This window comes from Carya illinoinensis, chromosome 3, assembly GCF_018687715.1.
Source record: "Carya illinoinensis cultivar Pawnee chromosome 3, C.illinoinensisPawnee_v1, whole genome shotgun sequence".
NCBI lineage: Eukaryota > Viridiplantae > Streptophyta > Magnoliopsida > Fagales > Juglandaceae > Carya > Carya illinoinensis.
The window spans coordinates 42,583,547-42,607,237 of NC_056754.1; the positions used below are offsets into that span (position 1 = coordinate 42,583,547).

The 23,691-nt window shown below is 40.0% G+C and overlaps 2 protein-coding genes across 3 annotated transcripts; both read right to left on the reverse strand.

The window, feature by feature from the left end:
• Nucleotides 1-18,725: 18,725 nt before the first annotated feature.
• Nucleotides 18,726-20,849, reverse strand: LOC122304289 (growth-regulating factor 5-like). Of its 2 annotated transcripts, none has more exons than XM_043116466.1 (3): nt 20,321-20,849; nt 19,707-20,190; nt 18,726-19,589 (listed from the first exon to the last, which is right to left on the reverse strand). In XM_043116466.1, the coding sequence occupies exons 1-3, from the start codon at nt 20,508-20,510 to the stop codon at nt 19,169-19,171; spliced, it is 1,095 nt and encodes a 364-aa protein (XP_042972400.1). In that variant the 5' UTR covers nt 20,511-20,849; the 3' UTR covers nt 18,726-19,168. The 2 variants fall into 2 exon arrangements, with proteins under 2 accessions (XP_042972400.1, XP_042972401.1); XM_043116467.1 differs by having other exon boundaries at nt 18,726-19,586; nt 20,321-20,847.
• A 945-nt stretch (nt 20,850-21,794) lies between these two features.
• Nucleotides 21,795-22,856, reverse strand: LOC122304814. The gene is made up of 2 exons (XM_043117077.1): nt 22,518-22,856; nt 21,795-22,400 (listed from the first exon to the last, which is right to left on the reverse strand). Exons 1-2 carry the CDS (start codon nt 22,854-22,856, stop codon nt 21,795-21,797), a joined length of 945 nt encoding a protein of 314 aa, XP_042973011.1.
• Nucleotides 22,857-23,691: the final 835 nt, after the last annotated feature.

Here is a 23,691-nt window from a genome sequence, read left to right on the forward strand (position 1 = left end):
GTTTTGAAGGGGATGCAAAAGCTGTAGTTGATGCTGTAAATTCAGAAACAGAAGACAACTCTTGGGATGGCTAGCTTGTTGAAGACATTCGACAGCTTAAGGCAGCCTATCCTGTCTGGAAACTGGGTTTTGTCCGAAGATCTGCAAATGCTAGTGCTCATACAGCAGCTAAGTTAGCAGTATTTTTTTCTTGTGAAAGTGTATGGCTGGAGAATGGTCCAAGTGAGGTTAGAAGATCCATTATGGATGAGTTAGTGTGTAACGAACTAATTCAATCTTAGTAATGAATTTGTCTTTCCTTTCAAAAAAAAAACATATATATATATATAGGATATATACTACATATACTATAGTACATATAGTAGTATATGTACTATATATATTCCATACTATACTACTAGATACTACTATAGTAAATTTAGTATATATATATAGTAGTATATAGTTATTATACTACATTAAATATTATATATATATATATTATATTATACGTTATTATATATAAATACTATTATACAAACAAATATGATATATATATTAATAGTATAATATATACTATATTATATAATATATAATACATACTATAGTAGTCTTATATAATATACTACTATAGTCTATATATATATATATATATATTTTTTTTTTGAGGGAAAACGTCAAGTTTTCATTCATAACAATAAGTGTCGAATACAAAAGGGGATAACATCTACCATAGTAATGCTATCACTGATGCTTAATGCATCTTGACACAAAGCGTGAGCCACTGAATTACAAGTCCTCTTTACATGCCTCGCAGTCCACACGGTAAAGGAGTCCAAGGTTACTCTTGTAGCTTTGATTAGCACACCTGCATAAAAGTCTGCTGCTTCTTTGGAATTCAGATAGTTGACTACCTGCAGGGAGTCACCCTCCATGATCACATCCCGCCAACCCATAGACTTGAGGAAGAGAGCTGCTTGGTGAGCAACATAAGCCTCAGCTAGGAAGGGGTCGGGATAGAGAGAATGGTTCATTCTCATTGTGGCCAGAACCTTTCCCTCCCAGTTCCTGACAACCGCCCCCACACCAACCTTACAACCTGCTTTATCTAAGCCTGCGTCCCAGTTAATTTTCAGCTTCCCCTGTGGTGGAGCCTCCCACGCCAGGAGAACACTAGATGGGGAGGAGCACTGTCTAGCAGGTTGGTGTGCTTGATTAAGGTCTGTCATGAGAAGCTTGACACTTTGATTGACTAAGCTTGGGTGGGAGAGAGTATTGCTAAAGACAACTTCATTCCTTCTTTTCCAAATCTTCCAAGCCGTGAGCCCAAACTCCACCAACTCTTCCTCATCAAAGGTTTTAAGGCACGCTTCTAGCAGAAACTTGAATGAGTGGCAGGGGAAATTTGCCCTGGTGGGGATGGCTTCCAGGCAGGCCCTCCAGAGGAAGTTCTTGGTTGCCAGTGGGACACCGAGTTGCCAAATGGATGACCAAACCGTGTCCTCTTCCACAGCCACAGAGGACTGTCCTTGCTTCTGCTTCTCCAGCTCCAGCAGCAAAAAATATGCTGACTTGACAGTGAAAACCCCGGTACTAGTGCCTCTCCACAGCAATTTATCTGGAGTGGGGTAGGGGCTTAGGGGAATCCTTTTGACACATTCAGCATCTATACTATCTAAGACAGCCTCAACCAGTGGATAGTTCCATTGGTTAGTGGTCCTGTCAATAAGCATGGCCAACTTAGTGTCTGCAGGTAGGAACCTGATTGAGCTTTGTGGCTTATAAGATGTCGGTTGAGGGAACCACTTGTCATTCCATAATTCTATAGATTGTCCATCCCCAACACGCCACACAAGCCCTTCCTTCAGGAGAGATCTAGCAGAGATGAAACTCTGCCAAAGAAAGGAGGAATTGCTTCCCTTCTTCACATCCAGGAAGGTACTGCACCTGAAATACTTTTCCTTGAGAACCCTGGCAGCAAGGGAGCTAGGAGATGAGATGATCCTCCACCCTTGCTTAGCAAGGAGGGCTCTATTGAAGAACTCAAAATCCCTCATACCCAAGCCTCCTGACCTTTTAGACTTGATCATCTGTTTCCATGAGACCCAATGGATTTTATGTTCCTTTTCCTGTTGGCCCCACCAGAACCCTCTAACTTGCTTGTTTAACTCGCTGAGAAGCTGCCTAGGAAGCTTGAAAATGCCCATGCTGTAGGTTGGGATAGCCTGAATGACAGCCTTAATTAAGGTTTCCTTGCCTGCCTAAGAAAGTAGCTTGGTCTTCCAGCTGTTCAGCTTTGTTTGAACTCTGTCCAGAATTCCTTTGAAGGACTGGTACCTGCCCCTTCCTACTAGTGCTGGTAATCCCAAGTACTTCTCATAGGAACTGGTTCCCTGAATTCCAGCAATACTTGTAACAATCTCCTTGGTCTGTTCTCTGGTGTTTGAGCTGAAGAAAATGGATGTCTTGTCTTTGTTAAGCCTCTGACCAGAGGCTCTCTCATAGGATGCCAAAAGAGAGTGCAATTGACTCCATTCAATTGAGTTAGCCTTGCAAAACAGAAGGGAGTCATCTGTAAAAAACAAATGGTTAATGTGCAGGTGGTTTTTCCTGATAGGTAGGCCAGTGATCAGGTGTGTCTTTTCAGCATGGTTCAGCAGGCAGCTTAGAGCTTCCGAGCATAAGATAAACAAGTAGGGTGAGATGGGGTCACCCTGCCTTAAGCCTCTGGTAGGCCAGAAAAAAGGTTGAGGCTCCCCATTCACAATGAGAGAGTAAGACACTGATGAGACACACTTCATCACCAACTCGATCCACTTAACTGGGAACCCCATCTTTAGCATGATAGATCTCAGAAAAGCCCACTCTATTCTGTCATAGGCTTTGCTCATGTCAAGTTTTAAAGCCATATACCTCTCCCTTCCCTTTAACCTAGCCTTCATGGTGTGTAAGGCCTCGAAAGCTACAATGATATTGTCTGTTATGAGCCTTCCAGGTACAAAAGCTGTCTGAGTAGGGGATATGATGGCAGGGAGGATTTTCTTGAGCCTATTAGCCAAGGTTTTTGCAATGATCTTGTAAAGAACATTGCATAAACTAATTGGTCTGAAGTCTGTTACCAGGCTGGGGTTGTGCTTCTTTGGAATGAGAGCTATCAGAGTCTCATTGAGGGTGTTGTTCCACTTGCCTCCATTTAGGACCTCAAGAGATGCCTTAGTGACACTGCTACCCACTATGTCCCAGTAGTTTTGAAAAAACAAGGCAGGGAAACCATCAGGCCCAGGGGATCCGAGTGGATTCATACTAAAAACTGCCTCTTTAACTTCAGCTTCTGTGAAAACTGCAGAGAGGGAGGTAAACATGTCATCTGTAATGATCTTTTGCAAGGGACTTAGGCAGTCATCAATGCCTGAAGGATGAGATGATGTGAACAAGTCTGTGAAAAACTCGAGCAAGGTTTGGCAAGTGGATTGAGGGTCCTGAGTTGAGAGGCCAGATTTAGTTTGAATCCTGAGTATGGAATTAGTCCTTTTCCTTTGACTCGAGCACTGGTGGAAGAATTTTATGTTTCTGTCGCCATCTTTAAGCCATGCTTGCTTTGCTCTTTGCTGCCACTTGAGGTTCTCAGCATCCATTATGCAATTGATGCTTTGTTTAAGCTCCTTGATCTCCTCAGACAACTCTCCCTGGTTCCTCTCCTGTAAAAGCTTGAGTAATTCAGTTTTGTTTTTCAGTGCTTTCCTTTGATCCCTTTGCTTATTTCTGCTCCACGTCTTGAGTTTTCCTTGGCATTGGTTGAGATCTTGCAGAGTTCTGTGGAGTATGCTAGAGCCATTGGAGATTCTCCATACCGTTTTAATTATATCCTCACACTCCATTTCCTTAGTCCAGGCTAATTCAAATCTGAACATCCTCCTCTTTTTTCCCATGCTATTTGAGTCTGTTGTTTACACTAGGAGTGCCTTGTGGTCTGATTGAGTACAGTCTAAGTGTGACACTGTATGGTTTGCAAACAGTTTGATCTAGAAGTTGTTACCACAGGCCCTATCCAACCGCTCCTTTGTGAATTGATCACCCTCCCTATTGTTCGACCATGTGAACTTGTCTCCATGGAAGCCAAGGTCATACAATTTGCAAAAAGACAAGGAGTTCCTAAACTGGACCATCTGTCTATATGGTCTGTTTGCAGCACCCACCTTTTCACTTTGGTGTGTGATTTCGTTAAAATCCCCTAAGCATAGCCAAGGCAGGTTTCCAGTTGGTTTAAGGCCTCTCCAAAGGTGCCAGCTCTCAGACCTTTTAGCTGAGTTTGGGTGGCCATAAAAACCTGTGAGTTGCCACTGTGTGTTGTCAGTGGGGGATGTTATGAGAGCATAAATGTGCCAAGTGGTATAATTAATCACCTCCACCTTGACTGAGTCTTTCCATAAGAGTGCTAACCCTCCACTTTTCCCCTTACTATTAACAGAGAAACAATTTTCATATCCCAACGCAAGCTTGATTCTGTCCAACCTGACATTGTTGCACTTAGTCTCTGTGAGGAAGACTAAATGGGGCTGCTTTGTTTTCACCAAGAGGTGAAGCTCCTGAACTGTACGAGGGTTCCCAAGCCCTCTACAGTTCCAGCTCAGGCAAGTCATTGTGATTGGTGGGGCTGCTAGGCAGCCTCCACCTTGCATGCTTGGATATTGCCTGACTCAAAAGGGGCTTGAGTTTTTTGTTTTTTACACTTTCCATCGGCTCTAGTACTAAATCTCTGCCTCAGGGATCTCTTTGTATTGTTATGGGAGGGAGGCTGCTGTATTATGTTTGAGACATCTGAGAGTGGGGTTGGCAAAGCCCTTGCCTTCCTTTTCCAAGTTTTTCCTTTTACTGGTCTGTTAGAGGAGTTTTCTAAATTTTCAAAGCATGTCTCAGTGAAAGGGACTCCACCATTTTCCTTACGTATAGGAGTAGGGCCAGCGGCCTCTGTAGCCAGCATTACAACGTCATAACTAGAAGCCAAAAGGTGTGGGAACAAAACCTGAGAGTGAAGCGTAGTAGGGTCCTGTGAGAGCCTTTCGGCCACGATACTGGCCTTTCGTGTGCAGGGAAAGCCTCGTGTCCTTTATCACATGCAGGGTTGTCCGTGACTGAGGTCCCTTGGTCCTCCTTGGGTAAGTTTCCTTCGGTATGGCCAAAGGTTGACTTCCAGTACTTCTGTTGATTCTGTCAGGTTAGGTGGCTCACTTCCTAGCTTTGACGTGGACACACCACAGTAGCCACTGTAGTCATCTCCTTCCTCTTGACTCCCGCTCCATGTTGAACCATTTGGTTCCTTCTCCTTGAGTCCACCATACCTTTTGTTGTGCTGAAACTTCGAGGGAAGGTGGGTTGCACGGAGCCACTGGCCATATTGATCAAAGGTGTGGTTATCTGCTCCTCTTTCTTGGCAGTTGCCTTGCTCATGCATGAAACGGCCACACTTAAAACAAAACATAGGGAGACGTTCATATTTGAATGAGAGCCAGGACTGTTTACTACCAGACTTGAGAAAACGACCCCTAACCAGAGCCTTGGTTACATTGACTTCAGCCTTAAGCCTCAAGTAGCCCCCCCAACCGTATCCTTCTGTGTTAGTTTCCACCTCGAGGACTCTCCCAATGACAAAGCCCACCAATATTCCCATTTCTTTACTCATCCCTGCGAATGGGAGGTTATGAACCTGGATCCAGAAAGGTTCCGAATCAAAGTGGACTTCTGATAGGGACATGAGCCCTTTGAATTCTTTCATGCAAACCAAGTGGCGATTGAAAGACCATGGACGGCCCTGTAAGACTTTTTCCTTATCTAAACGGAGCTGGAATTCTATCAGGTATACGTTTGTTTCCAAGTCTTTAAACGTGAGCCACCCCTCTGTGTTCCATATCTTGGACATGGTCGTTCTGAAGGCTTCCCTGTTTGCTGTTCGGTCGTTGAATATCTTTGCTAAGAGACAAAGCTCACCTTTTGCGTTGGATGACAGAACTGCTTCTTCCGAAAGAACTATTTCTTGTTGTTCTTCCTCAGTTAACTTCAGAGATTTCCATCTAGCGGTGATGTCTTCTGCCATTGTGAGGAGAGAACGAACTAAAGAACACACTTTACAGACAACGTCTTAGAGAAAACTCAGCTCTGTCCTGAGGACAAGCATGAGACAAACACCTCACCCTGCCGAGAGGAGGAGAGGACCAACGGCAGTTCCTCTCTCTCTCTCCACTATAGTCTATATATAGTATATATACTATATACTACTATAGTAAATGTAGTATATATACTATATATACTAGATAGTAAATATATTAATATAATATACTATATATATATACTATATTATATAACATAGTATATATATTATAGTACTCTAATATATTATACTACTATAGCATATTATATTAGTAATAATATAGTTATAATATATATACTATAATATATCTCGCTTAATATATAGTACATAATATGTACTATATATTATAATATTTAATAAATTTTATATTATAATATATAATTTATTAAAAATATATAATATATAATATTTAATAAATTATATACTATAAAATATAATATTTTGTTTAATAAATATTATATAAACTATACTATACTATAGTTATATATTATATAGTTATTATCTATATAATATATAATATATAATATTATATATATTATAATATATCATCTACTGATATTTAATAAATTATATATATATACTATACTATCCGCTGTTATATATTAGTACTATTATATATATATATTAATATATACGTATTATATATAATATATATTTTATAGTTATTATAATACATAATATATTATATATTATAATATATATAACTATATAAAAAAATATAATTTACTGGATACGTTCAAATGTCATTTGTTATACGTGCGGACATTAATGTGAAACGTCCGAACGTTAAATACAATACATTTGAATGTTTAATAAACGTTCAAACGTATGTATGTATACGTTCGAACGTTAACTATATATAAAGTCTTCCCCGACGCCAGCGGAAGACTCATTTCGTCCAAAAACAATCCGAATGTCCTTCTCTCCGCCACGCACGCCGCCGCATCCACTGTCCTACTGTTGTGAAAAACGATGACAATGAATTGAAATAACACCGAACGAGAAAAATAATCACACACGCAATCAAACACGACACAAGATGTACGTGGTTCGGCAAATTGCCTACGTCCACGGGAGCTGCAGAGGATTTTATTATTGAGGAATATCACACTACAAGATGGGTCTCAACACTGTTCGTCCACAGTGTTTTCGTGTCTGCTGTAGCCAGACATAAGAGGCAAAAATCATATATATAGTTCAAACGGCGGAATCCCTAACTCGCATGTTCACTCGAGCGGCGTGTCGAGCGCGCGTCGAGCGAACTTCCCTTCCGCGTCCCGCTCGAGCTCACTGTCGAGCTGACGTCGAGCGTTCGACTCTGCCTGACTTCGCTCGAGCGACCAATGCCTCTACTCGAGCGAACTCCTCCCGCTCGAGCTCACTGTCGAGCTGACGTCGAGCGTTCAACTCTACCTGACTTCACTCGAGCGGCCAATGCCTCCGCTCGAGCGGCGTGGACCAAACTCCACAGTACTCAACAATTCTCCCACTTGGAGACTGGTAGACTCGCTGTATCGCCGTCTTCCTCAAACATGATATCCTCCACCTCTGCAACTCAATGCTCCTGTCTTCATTCTAGAAGACCAACTGAAGTTGCGCACAACTTCAGTTTCTCAAGCGTAACACCCTTTGTCAACATATCAGCAGGGTTCTTGCTTCCACATATCTTCTCAAGTAACAACTGTCCGTCATCTAGCAATGACCGTATGAAGTGATACCTGATCTGAATGTGCTTGGTCCTGGAATGGAATGCTGGATTCTTGGCAAGGAATATGGCACTCTGACTGTCACTGTAGAGAGTGTCTTTCTGATTCTTCTTACCCAATTCTTCCAAGAAGCCTTGTAGCCATACCATCTCCTTTGCAGCCTCTGACACTGCAATATACTCAGCTTCTGTTGTAGACAAAGAAACTGTTTTCTGTATATTAGAACCCCATGACACTGCAGTACCACCAAGTGTATAAACAAAGCCCATGGTACTCTTTCTACTGTCAATATCTCCAGCTAAATCAGCATCAACATAGCCCTGCATCTCCAAGCTCTCTCCAGAGAAACATAAACAGGTTTTTGAGGAACCCTTTAGGTACCTCAAAATCCACTTCACTGCTTCCCAATGTTGCTTTCCTGGGTTACTCATATATCTACTCACAACTCCCACTGCATGGGCAATATCCGGTCTTGTGCAAACCATAGCATACATAAGTGAACCAATAGCTAAGGCATAAGGAACCTTACTCATGTAATCTTGTTCCTCCTCTGACTCTGGTGACTGATTCTTGCTGAGTCTGAAGTGACTTTCCAAGGGTGTGTCAACTGGTTTGGCCTTGTCCATATTGAACCTGCTGAGTACCTTTTTCAAATACTCAGCCTGTGAGAGTCTCAACGTACCTCTGACTCTATCTCTGACAATTCTCATGCCAAGGATTTGCTTTGCAGCTCCCAAATCCTTCATTGCAAAGTGCTCTGACATCTACTTCTTCAGATTATTGATCTCATCAATACTAGCCCCTGCAATAAGCATGTCATCCACATACAACAGCAAAATAATGTAAGAATTGTCAAAATGCCTGAAATAGCAACAGTGATCTGCCTGACATCTAATATACCCTGCACTGTGCATGAAGTTGTCAAATTTCTTGTACCACTGTCTAGGAGCTTGCTTCAGGCCATACAAGCTCTTCTTCAGTCTGCAAACTGAACCTTCCTTTCCCTGTACCACAAACCCTCAGGCTGGTGCATGTAGATGTCTTCTTCAAGGTCTCTATGAGGAAAAGCTGTCTTCACATCTAACTGCTCAAGAAATAGATCTTTAGTGGCAACCATAGCCAGTACCATCCTGATAGTTGTCATCTTTGCCACAGGAGAAAAGATCTCAGAGTAATCAATACCCTGCTTTTGCTGAAAGCCTTTTACAACAAGTCTAGCCTTGTACCTCTTACTGCTGTCATGCTCAGTTTTCACCCGGTACACCCACTTGTTGTGTAATGCCTTCTTCCCTGATTGAAGTTCTGTCAACTCCCATGTCTGATTCCCTAGCAAGGAATCCATCTCGTCTTTCATGGCCAGCTCCCACTTGCTAGAATTCTCATCTTGCAAGGTTTCTTCATAACTCTGCGGTTCTCCACCATCTGTCAACAGAATGTAATTCAAAGTAGGTGAGAAACGTTGTGGAGGACGTATAGTCCTAACTGACCTGCGAACTGCAACTGTAGGAGTAGACGGTTCTGAAACTGCCTGCGGAATAATGGGAATGGGTGCACTAGACCCACTCTCCCCGTCACTCACATCTCTACACTACACTGTGACCTCTAGTAGGTCATCCAATCCTACAAACTCGAACTCCTGAGGAGCTACTACAGAAGTTGTACTAGACTTATCCTTGTACATCATTTTCTCATTGAAAATCACATTCCTGCTTCTTATGATTTTCTGACCCTGATCATCCCGGAAACGATAGCCAAATGCCTCGTCTCCATAGCCAATGAAATAGCATTTCTTTGACTTAGCCTCAAGCTTACTACGAGCATCAGAATCAACAAGCACATAAGAAAGACAACCAAAAGTTTTAAGGTGAGAAAGCTTAACCTCTTTCCCGCTCCAAACTTCCTCAGGCAATCCACAATCCAGTGGAACTGATGGCCCTCTGTTTATCAAATAAACGGCAGTGCTGACTGCATCTGCCCAGAAAGTGGGTGGTAGTCCAGCGTGCAACCTCATGCTTCTAGCACGCTCATTAATAGTCCCGTTCATACGCTCAGCAACTCCATTTTGCTGTGGTGTCCCAGGAATGGTCTTCTCCATTCTGATACCCAGAGCTGCACAATACTCTTTGAACCCACCATCAACATACTCACCACCATTGTCAGACCTCAAACACTTCAGTTTCAGGCCTGTCTCTGTCTCAACCATGGCTTTCCAAATTTTGAAAACATTAAATACTTCAGATTTATATTTCAAAAAATAAATCCATACCTTCCTACTATGGTCATCAATGAACGTAACATAGTAGCGAGAACCTCCAAGAGATGCAACTGGGGAAGGACCCCACACATCTGTGTGCACAAGATCAAGTCTTCCTGTCTTTGGCGTCCTGCCACTTTTCAAGAAGCTGACCTTCTTTTGTTTCCCCATAACACAACTCTCACACATACCGAGATCAACTGTCTTCAGTTCTGGTAGCTTGCCTCTAGATAGAAGTTCCGTCATACCCTTCTGACTCATATGGCCAAGCCTACAATGCCACAAATCTGCTGTGCTCTCTGTAACGGTAGTAGCAATAGTGTCAATTAAACCAGTAGTCATATATAGTGTACCAGTTTTCTTACCCCGAGCTAGTACCAATGCCCCTTTTGTGACCTTCCAGGTGCTATCTGAGAACACCACTGAATGACCACACTCATCAAGCTGCCCAACAGAAATGAGGTTCTTCTTCAACTCAGGAATGTGCCTGACCTTTTGCAAGGTCCATTTGTTCTTGCCAGGGAGTGCAATGTCAATGTCTCCCATCCCCACTACGTTCAAAGCCTCACCATCAGCCAAATATACCTTCCCAAAATCACCTGCAACATAATTCCGCATTAGTTCCCGGTGGGAAGATGTATGGAAGGAAGCCCCTGAATCCAGTATCCAGTCATCAACTGGACTATGAACTGCAAGCAATAGTGCATCCTATACTTCTTCAGTTACCACATTAGCACTATCATTCTCAGTCTTCTTGGGGTTTTTGCAGTTTTTCTTTATGTGGCCAGCTTTGCCACAATTCCAGCAAGTTGCCTGCTGACCAGGCCTCGACTTGCTCTTGCCCCTGTACTTTGATTTTGATCTTCCTCTGTTTGAGTTCCTGTCATGTGATCTCCCTTCATAATCAACATTTAGGGCTGAACTCAAACCCGAGGTCTCACCTGAATCTTTCCTGGGCACCTCTTCAGCTAAAATCAAATCACGAATATCATCATATTTCAGTTTAGTTTTACCAGCAGAATTACTAACAGTCATTCTCATGGCTTTCCAACTATTTGGCAATGAAGCCAATAGTATTAGTGCACGTATCTCATCATCAAATTCAATTTTAACAGACGACAATTGATTTGTGATAGTATTAAAATCATTCAGATGTTGTGCAACAGACGTACTATCTGCCATTTTCAAATTGAATAACTTTTTCATCAGATGTACCTTGTTATTCGCTGACGGCTTTTCATACATACCTGACAAAGCCGCCATGAGATCCGCAGTCGTCTTCTCCTTGATGACGTTGTGTGCAACGGATCTCGACAGGGTTAATCGAATAACCCCCAGAACCTGTCGATCCAACAGGTTCCAACTAGCATCATCCATCTTTTCCGGTTGCTGCCCCAATAGTGGAAGATGAAGTTTCTTCCCATAGAGGTAGTCCTCTATCTGCATCCTCCAGTATCCAAAATCCGTGCCATCAAAATTCTCGATCCTCGATACCTTCAATTCATCTCCAGCCATCGTTTCTCTTCAGACCCGAACCTTGGCTCTTGATACCAATTGTTGTGAAAAACGATGACAATGAATTGAAATAACACCGAACGAGAAAAATAATCACACACGCAATCACACACGACACAAGATGTACGTGGTTCGGCAAATTGCCTACGTCCACGAGAGCTGCAGAGGATTTTATTATTGAGGAATATCACACTACAAGATGGGTCTCAACACTGTTCGTCCACAGTGTTTTTGTGTCTGCTGTAGCCAGACATGAGAGGCAAAAATCATATATATAGTTCAAACGGCGGAATCCCTAAATCGCATGTTGGCTCGAGCGGCGTGTCGAGCGCGCGTCGAGCGAACTTCCCTTCCGCGTCCCACTCGAGCTCACTATCGAGCTGACGTCGAGCGTTCGACTCTACCTGACTTCGCTCGAGCGGCCAATGCCTCCGCTCGAGCGGTGTGGACCAGACTCCCCAGTACTCAACACCTACGCCACCGCAACCATCATTAAAAGGTAATGTGCCCTCCCCGTCTCATATAGAGACGTCTCATATAGAGACTTTCAGTTTTATCGGTGGGTTTCAAAAATTCGAAACCCACCAAGGCCAAATTTTCTTCTTGATTTTCCAGCAACCATTGGTTGTTAAACGGTAAACAACCACCGTAGAAACATTATCCATAGTCTATAGAGTAGTTTTATGGTTTCTTTTTGCTTTGAAACGCACGTTTCAAAGCTTTCAAAAATGGCTGAGTTGACTCAGCCATTCTGTCTCGTAACGTTCGGACGTTAAAAATTAACGTCTGAACTTGTGACGTTATAGTTTATTTACGTCTGAATGTTACGTTATAACGTGCGAACATAAATGTTAACAGTCAAACGTTTTTATCCAACGTTTTTAGAGGACGTTAGATTAAATGGTTGAACGTAAACCGTTTGTATTCTTCCGTTAGCAAATACATCCGAACGTGTGACGTTTGAAACTCATTACATCTGAATGTTACATCTTAACGTTCGGACGTAATCATGCAAATTTAATATATGTACTATCGAACGTTTAAAGATGACGTTGGATAATACGTTTGCACGTTAATAAAACATTCGAACGTATGCATAAGATGTTCGGATTAGATTTACGTTAGAATTTTATCTTAATACGTTCGAACATTTGTTCGAAGTTACATTCGGACTTAATTTACATTCGGACGTAAATTTGTAATATTAGTTTGAGTATCATCGTTCGAATGTTAATGGTTTACGTTCAACTATCTTAATGTACATTCGAACATAAAATCATTGTACATTCGGACTTAATTTGATTCTAATTATCATAATTTTATAGTTCGAACGTCAATTGAGTAACGTTTGAATGTACCTCCATTTAATTTAATTTCTATTTTCTCGTCTAATTATTATTATGTTGGGTATTTAAAAAGTGGAATTTTTTAATATATTTACTATCAAAATTATGTAAATTTATAATGATGATATTTTAATTGTGTATAATCCATGATATATGTCGTAATATGTATATATATGTAAATTTAGGGATTTTTTTTATATATTTTAACTTGTATTTTTTTTTTCTCAGGATATGGCTCACTTTATGACAACCAGGAAACGAGGGAGGGATGAAGGCAATCCGGACATTGCTCGGCTGGGGGCACGAATTGTTATGGGTGAACAAGAAATTCTTATTAATCAGTTCGATGAACTCAGCTGGGAGCAGAAGACGCTCAGAGACGTCTTCGTCACGAGAGGCTGGGGCCCAATTTGCACATTGAGGGGAAAGATTTACCCTTCAATGGTTTGGGAGTTTTACATTGGGATGGCGGTCATGCCTAACGATGCATCATCCCATACCCTCGCTGTACGTGGTGTACAATTTGAGTTCTTGGCGGATGTTATCGCCGAGTTACTCCAAATTCCATGGATACTGCCTGAGGCGACAGGTGCTCAAGCTGGTGACACAGCAGCTACATTTGCTCCCAGTACTTTTGAGGCAGATCTAGCCACTTCTGCTTCATCTATGGGCTCTGTTGACACTATGCCTAGTGAACAAGGAGATCGGCCCGAGGGCGAGGATATTGCTCCTGAGATTGGTGATAATGAGCGGGATCAAGATTTCTACATCCTCACTGGCACAGACCGCACGAAGCTGGATAGGCCGAACTCCTTCAGCCAAAATCAACTTCTGCCTTTCTTTCGCATGTTGCAAATTTTTGTTGCAACCAATGTAGACCCTATGGCACATAAGACCACATTCAATCAGACTCGGGCACAGTTCCTTATTCGCTTGGCACGTGAAGATCCCATTGACTTGCCACTCGTTATATTTGAGTGGATCCGTTACAAGGCCAGCATTGTTACAACGGATAATCTCTCATACGGAGTCATCATCAGCCGCTTATTACTAGCTCGGGGAGTGCCACTCCAGGCGGAGGAGATGATACTAAATCAGATAAGCCCCATCGACATGACCACACACCGTCAAAGCATTGCACAGGGGAGAGGCTCAGCTCAGTGTCATGCTGCTCCTATATCAGATCTTGTTCCCCTATATCAGATCTTGTTCCCCTGATCGATGTTGGGGCCAGTGTTGCTCCCCTGTCAGCAAGTACTAGTCAGTAGCCAGCGACTACATCTACAGGGGATGTGCGACCTGCTTGGGTTGATACAGTGATGACACATATGAAGGCGCATATAGACCGACAGATCGATAGACAAATTGAGCATATAGATCAAGTTGTCGCACATCTTGCACATCGTGTAGATGTGCTAAATAATAAGGTTGAGACATTGACTGAGGAGTTTCGATCTTTTGTAAACCAGCAGTTCTAAATGTCATTTGTAAAAATTAATCATATTTTGTTTTCTATTTTCAACATATGTAATGGACAATATTATTTAATGTATGTATTGTAGCTTAATTTATACTCTCAATTTTCTTTAATATTATGCAACCTTAATATTAAACAAATATATATTATGATGAATTTTTACAAATTAACATATAACGTTCAAACTTTACAACTATACATTCAAACTTTGGCACTAATAATTGTTATGTTCGTACGTAATTACATATAACGTTTGAATGTTGGCGCTAAAAAATTTTACGTTCGCATGTAAATATACATAACATTCGAACGTTAAGGTGACGTGCGAACAAATTAACTAAAACGTTTGAACGTTAAAAATTTCTTCCCCAACATTTAGTGACAGTTCTCACAAACCATCACAGAAAAAGACTTTTAGTGACGGTTTGGAGACTGTCACTATCTTCAATCCATCACTAAAAACTATATTTGTTGTAGTGAGTGTTAGTTTGCGACATGTTTTTGATTGATTCATGCAATATATTGATACCATGTGCCATCTAATCATATATCGACACGTGATCTCTTGTTAGACGATTGATGGACATACCTAATTGTGAATGTTTTAATATTCAAGTGTCAATTTTGTAAAAATTGAAATTTGAGACATGAAATTATAAAAAAGTGAAAATTCAAATACTAATTTTGTAATTAACCCTAAAAACTATAACAAAATGAAATATTAACTCGATCGGATGTATGGCTAGTAATATATATATAGTTTGGGAAGTAGAGAGACTTGCATGCTCTTGTCTGCCACGTACGCCATCCACTAATTCCACAATTATATATATTACAGTAAGAAAGTGAAATAATGTGAGAATTTCATCTTGCACCTCCAAACTAATACTCATTTTTTCAAATTGTATCCCAAACTACTAAAACCAACAACTTGTATCCCACACCACACTATCAATTTATTTCAATTTACACTCTCCATGTAATTTAGCCTCCCCGCCCACGTTGGGGGTGCTGCCACTAGGGTTGCACACCGAACCACCCAATTCAAATTTTGGTCCAACCCGACCCGCAGGGAAAACAAAAACACAATTGATCCGATCCGATCCGTGAAATTTAGGTCAGGTCGAAACCGTTCTATCCGTTCACTTTCTCCTCGTTTGTTCTACCATCTACGTTGGAGGGCAAAATGACTTTCTGCACTGTAGCTTTAGCGAGAGGAAGAAGAAGAAGAAGGGTTTCTATCTTAATCAATTTCAAAAATGGCTAATAATGCAATAATATATTCCTGAGAAAAAAAAAAGAACAGAGAAGAGCTCAGCAAGAACGAGAAAGAGGGAGGACTGGGGAAGGAGAGAGGGATTAGGGTTTGTGTGAAATGTGACAAAACGAGGCCGTATTGAGGGCAGCAACCAAGTGCCATGCCGAAGAAATCTCTCTTCCTCTGAGAGCAGCAAGCTCAATCCATTACTCTAGCAACACAGTGCCGCGTCATGATCTGAGTAGGGCTGGAGCACAAGCGCTCCTATGTCGCATCTGTGCTGATCGTGAGGCATCTCCATCTCAGCTTCAAAAATGGCGACGAAGAGGACGACGAAGAGCACTTCCATTCCTTAGCGTGGAGCTTCCTCCTCTTAGTGGTGGTTGCTGAGCTCACCGCCATGGCTAGAAAGGGTCAAGCCATGGTCATCCCGCCCACCTGTGCCACTTCCATCACCACAATATCTGAGATTCAATGGGTTGCTAGGCGTTGTTCTTCTTCACTAAGGGTGATCGGTTTCGACCGATGTTATGGGTAATAAACCCGGTAATGGGTTTGACCCGTTGAACATGATTTTAGGTGGGTGAGGCCATGTCGGGCTTAACTGGTTGATTGGGCCAGGCCCTTTTATGCACAGGCCTAGTTGCCACCTCTTCTAGGTAGCCCCATCTCTCTTTTCATCTCTTTTCAAATTCTTTAAAGAATTTGAGAAATGTTATGCTAGAGTTTTAGAGTACTGTATAATCTCTGTGTATTCTATTTGAAAAAAGTTGAGTCTATTATTAAAAAAATAATTTTTTTATGTGGATATCAAATTTATTTATTTCTTTCACTTAGTCGGTCGTGGAAATCAAGATAATTATTGGAGAAAACAATTTGTATGCCTACTAGACGTTCTCTTGATTAGAAAAACAAAGTTCTCTTGAGCATAAGATGCTAAAACGGCATCGTTTAAGAGGAGTTCCTCTTTGGACGGCAGGTTAGGTGACCCTTTCTGAGGAGAGGATTTTTGGATGAAGAAAATAATAGAAATTAAAATTTTCACATAAAATTGATACAGAATAATAGTATATTATACAAGGGATTAAATTGGGTGGAGACTGACAGAGTGACAGACATATAGTCCGATGGGTTTCAATTCAATGAATATGGAGGATTGGAAGGGTACATCCACTTTAGTTCTGTCACAAAGGGTTGGTTCCGAAGTTATATATTTATCTCTCTTTTTTTGTTTTTTCTTTTAAGTTAGTCTGTGGCTCTTAATTTTGTCAGAACTTCTTTCCAATCCTTTTTGGACAGATGCAAAACAGCCCCATTCCTGCATCAGCTTTCAGCATGTCGTTGAGTCAAGTTGTATTGAACTCAATTTGAATTTGTTTTTTCTTCTTCAAATATTACTTGGACTTGCCCTCCATCTATTTTTGTTTCTTTTCCAATGAGTTTGGTGTGACAGCAAACATTTGTTGCAAAAACTTAAACCCATGAAAAATATATATTTTTATTATTTATTTTATAACTTAATACTTTTCTTAATATAAGAGTTAGATTCTTTCTTAATGAGTAACCTAACACGTGAAATATTTAATTAAATGAGATAGACTATAGAGTTAATATTCGAACTAACTCATCATGATGTCATTCAAATTAATTATTGAACTATATTTATGATATTCTAATGAAAACTATTTTACTAACCTTGTAATTGTAATTAATCATATATAAATTTTTACTATGAATATATTATTTATATTATATCCTCTAATTTATTTATATATTTAAATAAAGAAATAGAGAGAGATCCGTAAACGAAAAATAATATGAAAGATGAGAATACGCCATATTATGCAAATATTCTTTTTTCTTTTTAATAATGTGTGGGTTCTTTCAAATATCCTAACTACATCTATCACACTAGAAGATGATTGTCTATTATATTTTGAAGTATATAATTTTTTTTTTTTTTGTTATAAAAACAAAATTATATGAGCCAAAGCTAGCTTGTGTATCTATTAACTATTTAGCTATTTTTAGTAGGCAATCAAGGGCGATGACTGATAATCAGCCATAGCCAATTAGGAAAATACTGTTATTCTAAGATTTCTACATCATTTTTGAGTTACAAATTTTTAAAAAAAAAAAATTATCTCAAGTCAGTATGTAGAATACACCATCCACATCACTTATATTATAAGATTTGATTTATAGGATTCAGATTTTAAAATTTATTTTTTAAATTAAATTATATCACATAAATAGTATGGAGTGTAGATGTCAAAAAGTAGCATTACTCTATATATATCTCTATATATATATCCACTCAGCCACAATTAATAACTGAACATTTTCGATGACATTAATCTGCTAGCTGAACAACCATGGGCATAATATTTATTAGAAGGGATTTACTATGTATCAGCTACTATTCAATTTCACACCACACACTTGTAGCTTTTTATAGGGTGTAGGGATGCTTTTCATAGGATATATGGATGTTTTTTATAGGGTGTGTGGTGTGGAGTGATGAATAGTGACTGCTCCCAATATTTTCTCTTATTAGAATGTTTTTAATGTTAATTATTATCATTTGGATTAGCATGGGATAGTGAATGAGTAAACTGACATAGTTTGAAGATTATTAGAAGTATTTATGAAAAGAAATGCTTTAATAAAAAGAATTCATAAAAAAATTTATAAATTGATGTAATTTAACATAATATATCAAATTATAAAATTATTTTTATTATAAAATAAATCTAACATATTATATAAAATTATATTTTTATAAAAAGAAATATAATTGAGTCGTGAGAATGTAAGTGACGTATAATAACTTTTATAAAAATTAAATAAATATAAGACTGGTATAAAAAAATAAAATTATTTTTTTAAGTTGAGTTGGTCTTTTTTAAACTCACCATTCGACATTTACTAACTTCACGATTGCTCTTTCGTAAAATCCTAACACTTCGTGCCAGAGAAGAGGAGAAGAAAAACAACGCGACGAACTACAACAAAGGTTGGTGCCATTGGGCCCCTCCTTCATAATTCCAAGCAACACACCGCATTGATTCGAATCAAACCCCAGAAGATACATATAAAACAACACGCACATATACTTTAGCCATGAAACAGATTTGGCTGGAGAGTTACAGAAGCAACAAAGCAAAACACACTTTGGATCTTTCAATTGAAACACACACCGACAACATCCCAAGTAGCAAACCACGTTTAAAAAAAAAAAAAAAAAAAAAAAAAAAAAAAAAAAAGAAAAGAAAAGGAGGAAAAGGAAAAAAAATATAATCAGTTCTTAGTTAGACCTCACACAATTCTGCGAGTACTCCCACCAAATGATCAGTACATTTCTGGCCTTTGATTGAGAAACAAAAGTGCTGCAAACTCAACCATCTGCATACGAAATAAAACGGAAGGAGTAACCGTTATGGGTTCTTCAGTTACCGTTATGGGTTCTGGAATTGAAGATGGGAAAGTCATGGAAGGAATTTGGAATTGGAAATTGATAGTCTGGTTGTTGATGTTGATGAGCTATTCAATGGTTTGTCATCCAAATCGAGCCATGAATCTCTCTCTTTAGGCGGCCACTCATCGAAGAAGCGGTGAATGGTCTTTTGGGGTTGTTCTTTCTCTTCTTGGCTAGGCATCCGCATCTGATCTTTTTTTACAGCACTGTCCAGAGCAAAGCTGTGCCGTTCTTGCTCGGATTGTTTTGCGGAATCGCTGAAACCAGAGCTGCTTCTTTGCTTCGAAGATGTGCTCATGGTCAAAGGTGTGAGTTGCCAAGAATCGTCCATGGATGGGCCAGATAAGCTTCTCATGGACCCAGAAGACTCTGAGAAGAAAGCATGCTCATCCACCTCCTCTTTCAGCCCATTAATATTGTACCTATTTCTTCTTCCCAAGATCAAAGAGGATAATATCATAAGCAAATACGTACATATATAGACAGAAGGAATTAAGTAGTCAAAAAGTACCAGATTTAGCTTTTATAGACTTCTCTTTAATACAGACCTGTAATCCGTATTGGTGATCTGGGAGTAAGAAGCAGGCTCCATGACGTACAGGCTGTTATTTGGAGGTGACAAGCCAATCCCAGGAAGCCTAGAAGAAGATGTAGGATTATGAATGAAGGGTAGGTGAAGGGGAGCATCGTAGTAAGAATTGTGAAGGTGATGATGGTGGGTCGCTGAGGACATGGAAGAAAGTGAAGAAAGGGAATCATGAGAGGTTGGGGTTAGTGTAGAGTGGTTTTTGGTGATTGATGAGATTGTTGGAGATGATAGATTTGTGATTGTTGCTGTTGTTGTAATTGCTTTCATAACTTCCACAGGCTTTCTTGAACGGTTTTTCCCTCTGTGCATGTGTCTCTCACAGTACTTAGAATCTGGAAATGCCTCTTTTGAGCACCTCCATTTTTTCCCATCTGTTCTTCTGCACCTGCCTGGCTCTGGGTCAATTTTCCTCCCCAAACCCATCTGCAAGTAATTCCAGCTAACTGCATCCACAAACGTACACCTCAAATCCCCTTTAGTCACCAAAGGCAAGAGTTTTCATTCAAAAACTCTTATAAAAATTCATGAACACACAACACACCCACACAAAACAAAAGATTCTAGTTGGCATACTGTGTTGATGAGGTTGGTGCGAGAACAACTTCGAAGAGAGAGGAGAGTCGAAGCAGCTTCTTTTGATGGTGAAGAGGAGATCAGGTGGGATAGGAATGCCTGAAGCCATGTACTTGAAGATTAGAGCTTGGTGTTCAAGCTCTTGCCACTGAGATGCAGTGAAGGCAAATCTGTTTCTTCCACTCAGCATCGAAGGAAGAAAGGAAGAAAGAAAGAAGAAATAACTTTCGGAGGGAACAAAGAAAGATGAAACCAAGAACCTCTTCAGAGTTCAGAGGGGCTCTGAAAGGACAGGTTCAGGGAGAAATATGAGAAGCATCAGAGTTCTGTGTAGGCAATACTTATTGCTAGCGCCCTTGGAATAGAGTAGGTATATTTATTTCAGGGACCATTAGTCTGCAGAATCTTCTGCACATGAATAAAACTAATGGTTCTGATAACAGTGCTGCTGCATGCCCACCTCTCTCTCTCTCTCTCTGCCCCTGTATTGACTGCACCTCTCTCTTGCTTCTGGTTCTGAAGCTAACCTGCCACTGTGGCAGCTCTTGTCTCTGACATCTTTACGGAAACCCATAAACTAAAGTAGAGAAACAATAAAAGATCGTGAAAAACAAAATAGCAAAATAATTATTATTGGCATTATTATATATGACTGTAAGAGTTGGTGTCTGAAGCAATGCCTGTCTGAGAATTTTGTACGGTTTAAAGCTTTTACTGCTACTCAACTCTTTTACTTTTTCTGTTCCTTTACCTCAGAACCCAGTACTCCCCACTGCACTCTGACCTTTTTCAATTTTAGAAATCTGGAAAATGAGAGGTTTCAGCCTTTCAGGCCACAGGGCTTTTTTTTAAGTATTTTACTTTCTTTTATGAACTCATAAAACTGTAACCCTCACTTTTCTTTACCTCTCTTTTTGCTGCAGGCTTTTATTCCCTTCTTTCGTTCCAAATGTTCAGATTACTGGAGAATGTGTTATAGGTTAAGCCCCGTTTACTTGTCTTCTGTTAGTATTTTTGCCATAGCCATCTCAATGTTCGTATAGGGTTTCCTTCCACTTACTGGAAAATACTTTTAATGATCCGTAGCCATTTCCATAGCTTACTCATTCTGGAAAGAGCATTGCTTAAAGAAAGATATCAGAATCTGAAGATTTCACTCGTTTTTTTCACTCAAGTAAATTCCAGAACCTAAATGAATCAGCAATTCAACCTTGCTTTTGCGCTTTCTCGTTTTCTTAAATGGGTTTTCCATGATCTGTGGGACTATGACAGGACATTGCTTGCAATTTTTTTTTTTTTTTTTTTGAAATAATACCTCTTTCATTCATATAATTGTGTGATCAATACATTGTTTATCAACAAGTAAACTATCCAAAACAAAGCTTGGTGCCTCTTCTATCCACACCTTTTCCTCCTCAATCAATATGGCAGTCTTAGCCAAATTGTGAGCTACAATATTAGTGTTTCGCTGAGATTATTGTACCCTCCATTCATTGCATCTCTTGAGACTCCTCCTCAGCTCTTCAACTAGACTACCAACATATGATAGATCCTCCACTTGCACATTTACTGCATTTATGATAACCTGAGCATCACCCTCGAAAATGACTTTATCAAAGTATAAATCTCTACACAAATCCATGGCTTTTCTAAATGCATAGCATTCAGCTGTAACTGGATCTGCAACATTTAGTTTCTGCTCATGACAGGCTACCATAACCTCTCCCCTTTCGTTTCTGATTATCACTCCCACACCCACCTTCCTGGCTTTAGCATCAAAAGCTGCATCCCAATTGGCCTTCACCATATTTTGCTCTGGTGGACACCCATTTTTCTCCCTCACTTGTGTACTATTCAATCCCTCTGGTTTAGACTGAGTTGCATAGTACTCATTCAGGTCTTCCTTTGCTAATCTGATAACACAACTTGGACTAGCAAATTTCTGTTCGAAAATAAACTTGTTTCTTCTGATCCACAAGTTCCTCATAACAGCAACCACCTCTTCTGTTTCAGATTTATTGAGCTTAGATGAAATCTTTGCCCATAAACCCAAAAAATCATCTTCTTTAGTGTTCCATTTCTACAAAGTCCTTGAATGCTGAGCCCAAACATCATTTGCAGCAGGGCAGAGCCATAATACATGCATAACATTCTCATCTTCTTTAAGGCGGATTGGGCACCTTGAGTTATCACATACTTTTCGAGCAACTAAGTTGCTTTTTGTGGCCAACAGATTATTTCCTGCTTTCCATATAAACAACTTCATTTTACTAGGCAAATTCATGCTCCAAATATGTTTCCATTGATCATCTGCCTCGATACCCCTAGAGGACTCCCCTTGCCCCCTGCTTGATCTTTCTTTCTCTAGAAAATAGGCACTTTTCACACTAAACAAGCCTTTGTTTGAGGGGCCCCAGATTAGCTTATCTTCAACCTCCTTTCTGCTCAAGGGGATACAACATATTTGATTTGCCTCCTCTTCCCTGAAAATGGGCCTGATTAAGTCTTCATTCCACTCCTTCTTGCCCTCCACCATGAGTTCACTGACGTTTGCATCTTCATTCAGTTGAGAGATTGGCGACTATACTTTATAAGTGGATGGGGTAGATAACCATCTATGCCTCCAAATATGAATCCTCTTGCCATTTCCCACCCTCCACCTTAATCCTTCTTTCAACAACCCCATAGCACTCCAAAGGCTCCTCCAAATTAAAGAAGGTGAGGAACCCAACTTTGCCTCTAGTATTGAGGATTGCTTAAAATACTTATCTTTATAAATTTTTGCTGTCAAGGAAGAAGGATTATGTAATATTCTCCATCCTTGCTTTGCCAACAAAGCTGAATTGAAAAGCTCTAGATCTCTGAATCCCAATCCTCTCATTCCTTTCGAAACCCCCATTTTCTTCCAGCTCCTCCAATGGATACCATTCTCTTTTTGCTAACTTCCCCACCAAAACTTGGCTAACATTCCATTGAGTTCAGTGCACAGCTTCTTTGGTAACCTGAAAACACTCATGGTATAAGAAGGAATAGCTTGTAACACAGCTTTAATCAACACTTCTTTTCCAGCACTTGACAAAAAGGAGTTCTTCCAGTTGTTAATTTTCTGCCAAACTCTGTCCTTTAAACATCTAAAGGTGTTGTATTTTGAGCTGCCCACCAGTGTTGGAAGACCCAAATATTTTTCATAACTCCCTTGTGCCATATCCCCTCCTTCCCTTAGGATTGATCTTCTGGTTTCTGGTGCAGTATTAGAACTGAAAAACATTGATGTTTTTCCCTTATTTAGAAACTGACCCGAGGCCCTCTCATATTTAGCAAGGATCTCTTTTAGTTTTCTCCATTCTTCCACACTGGCCCTTCCAAAAAGA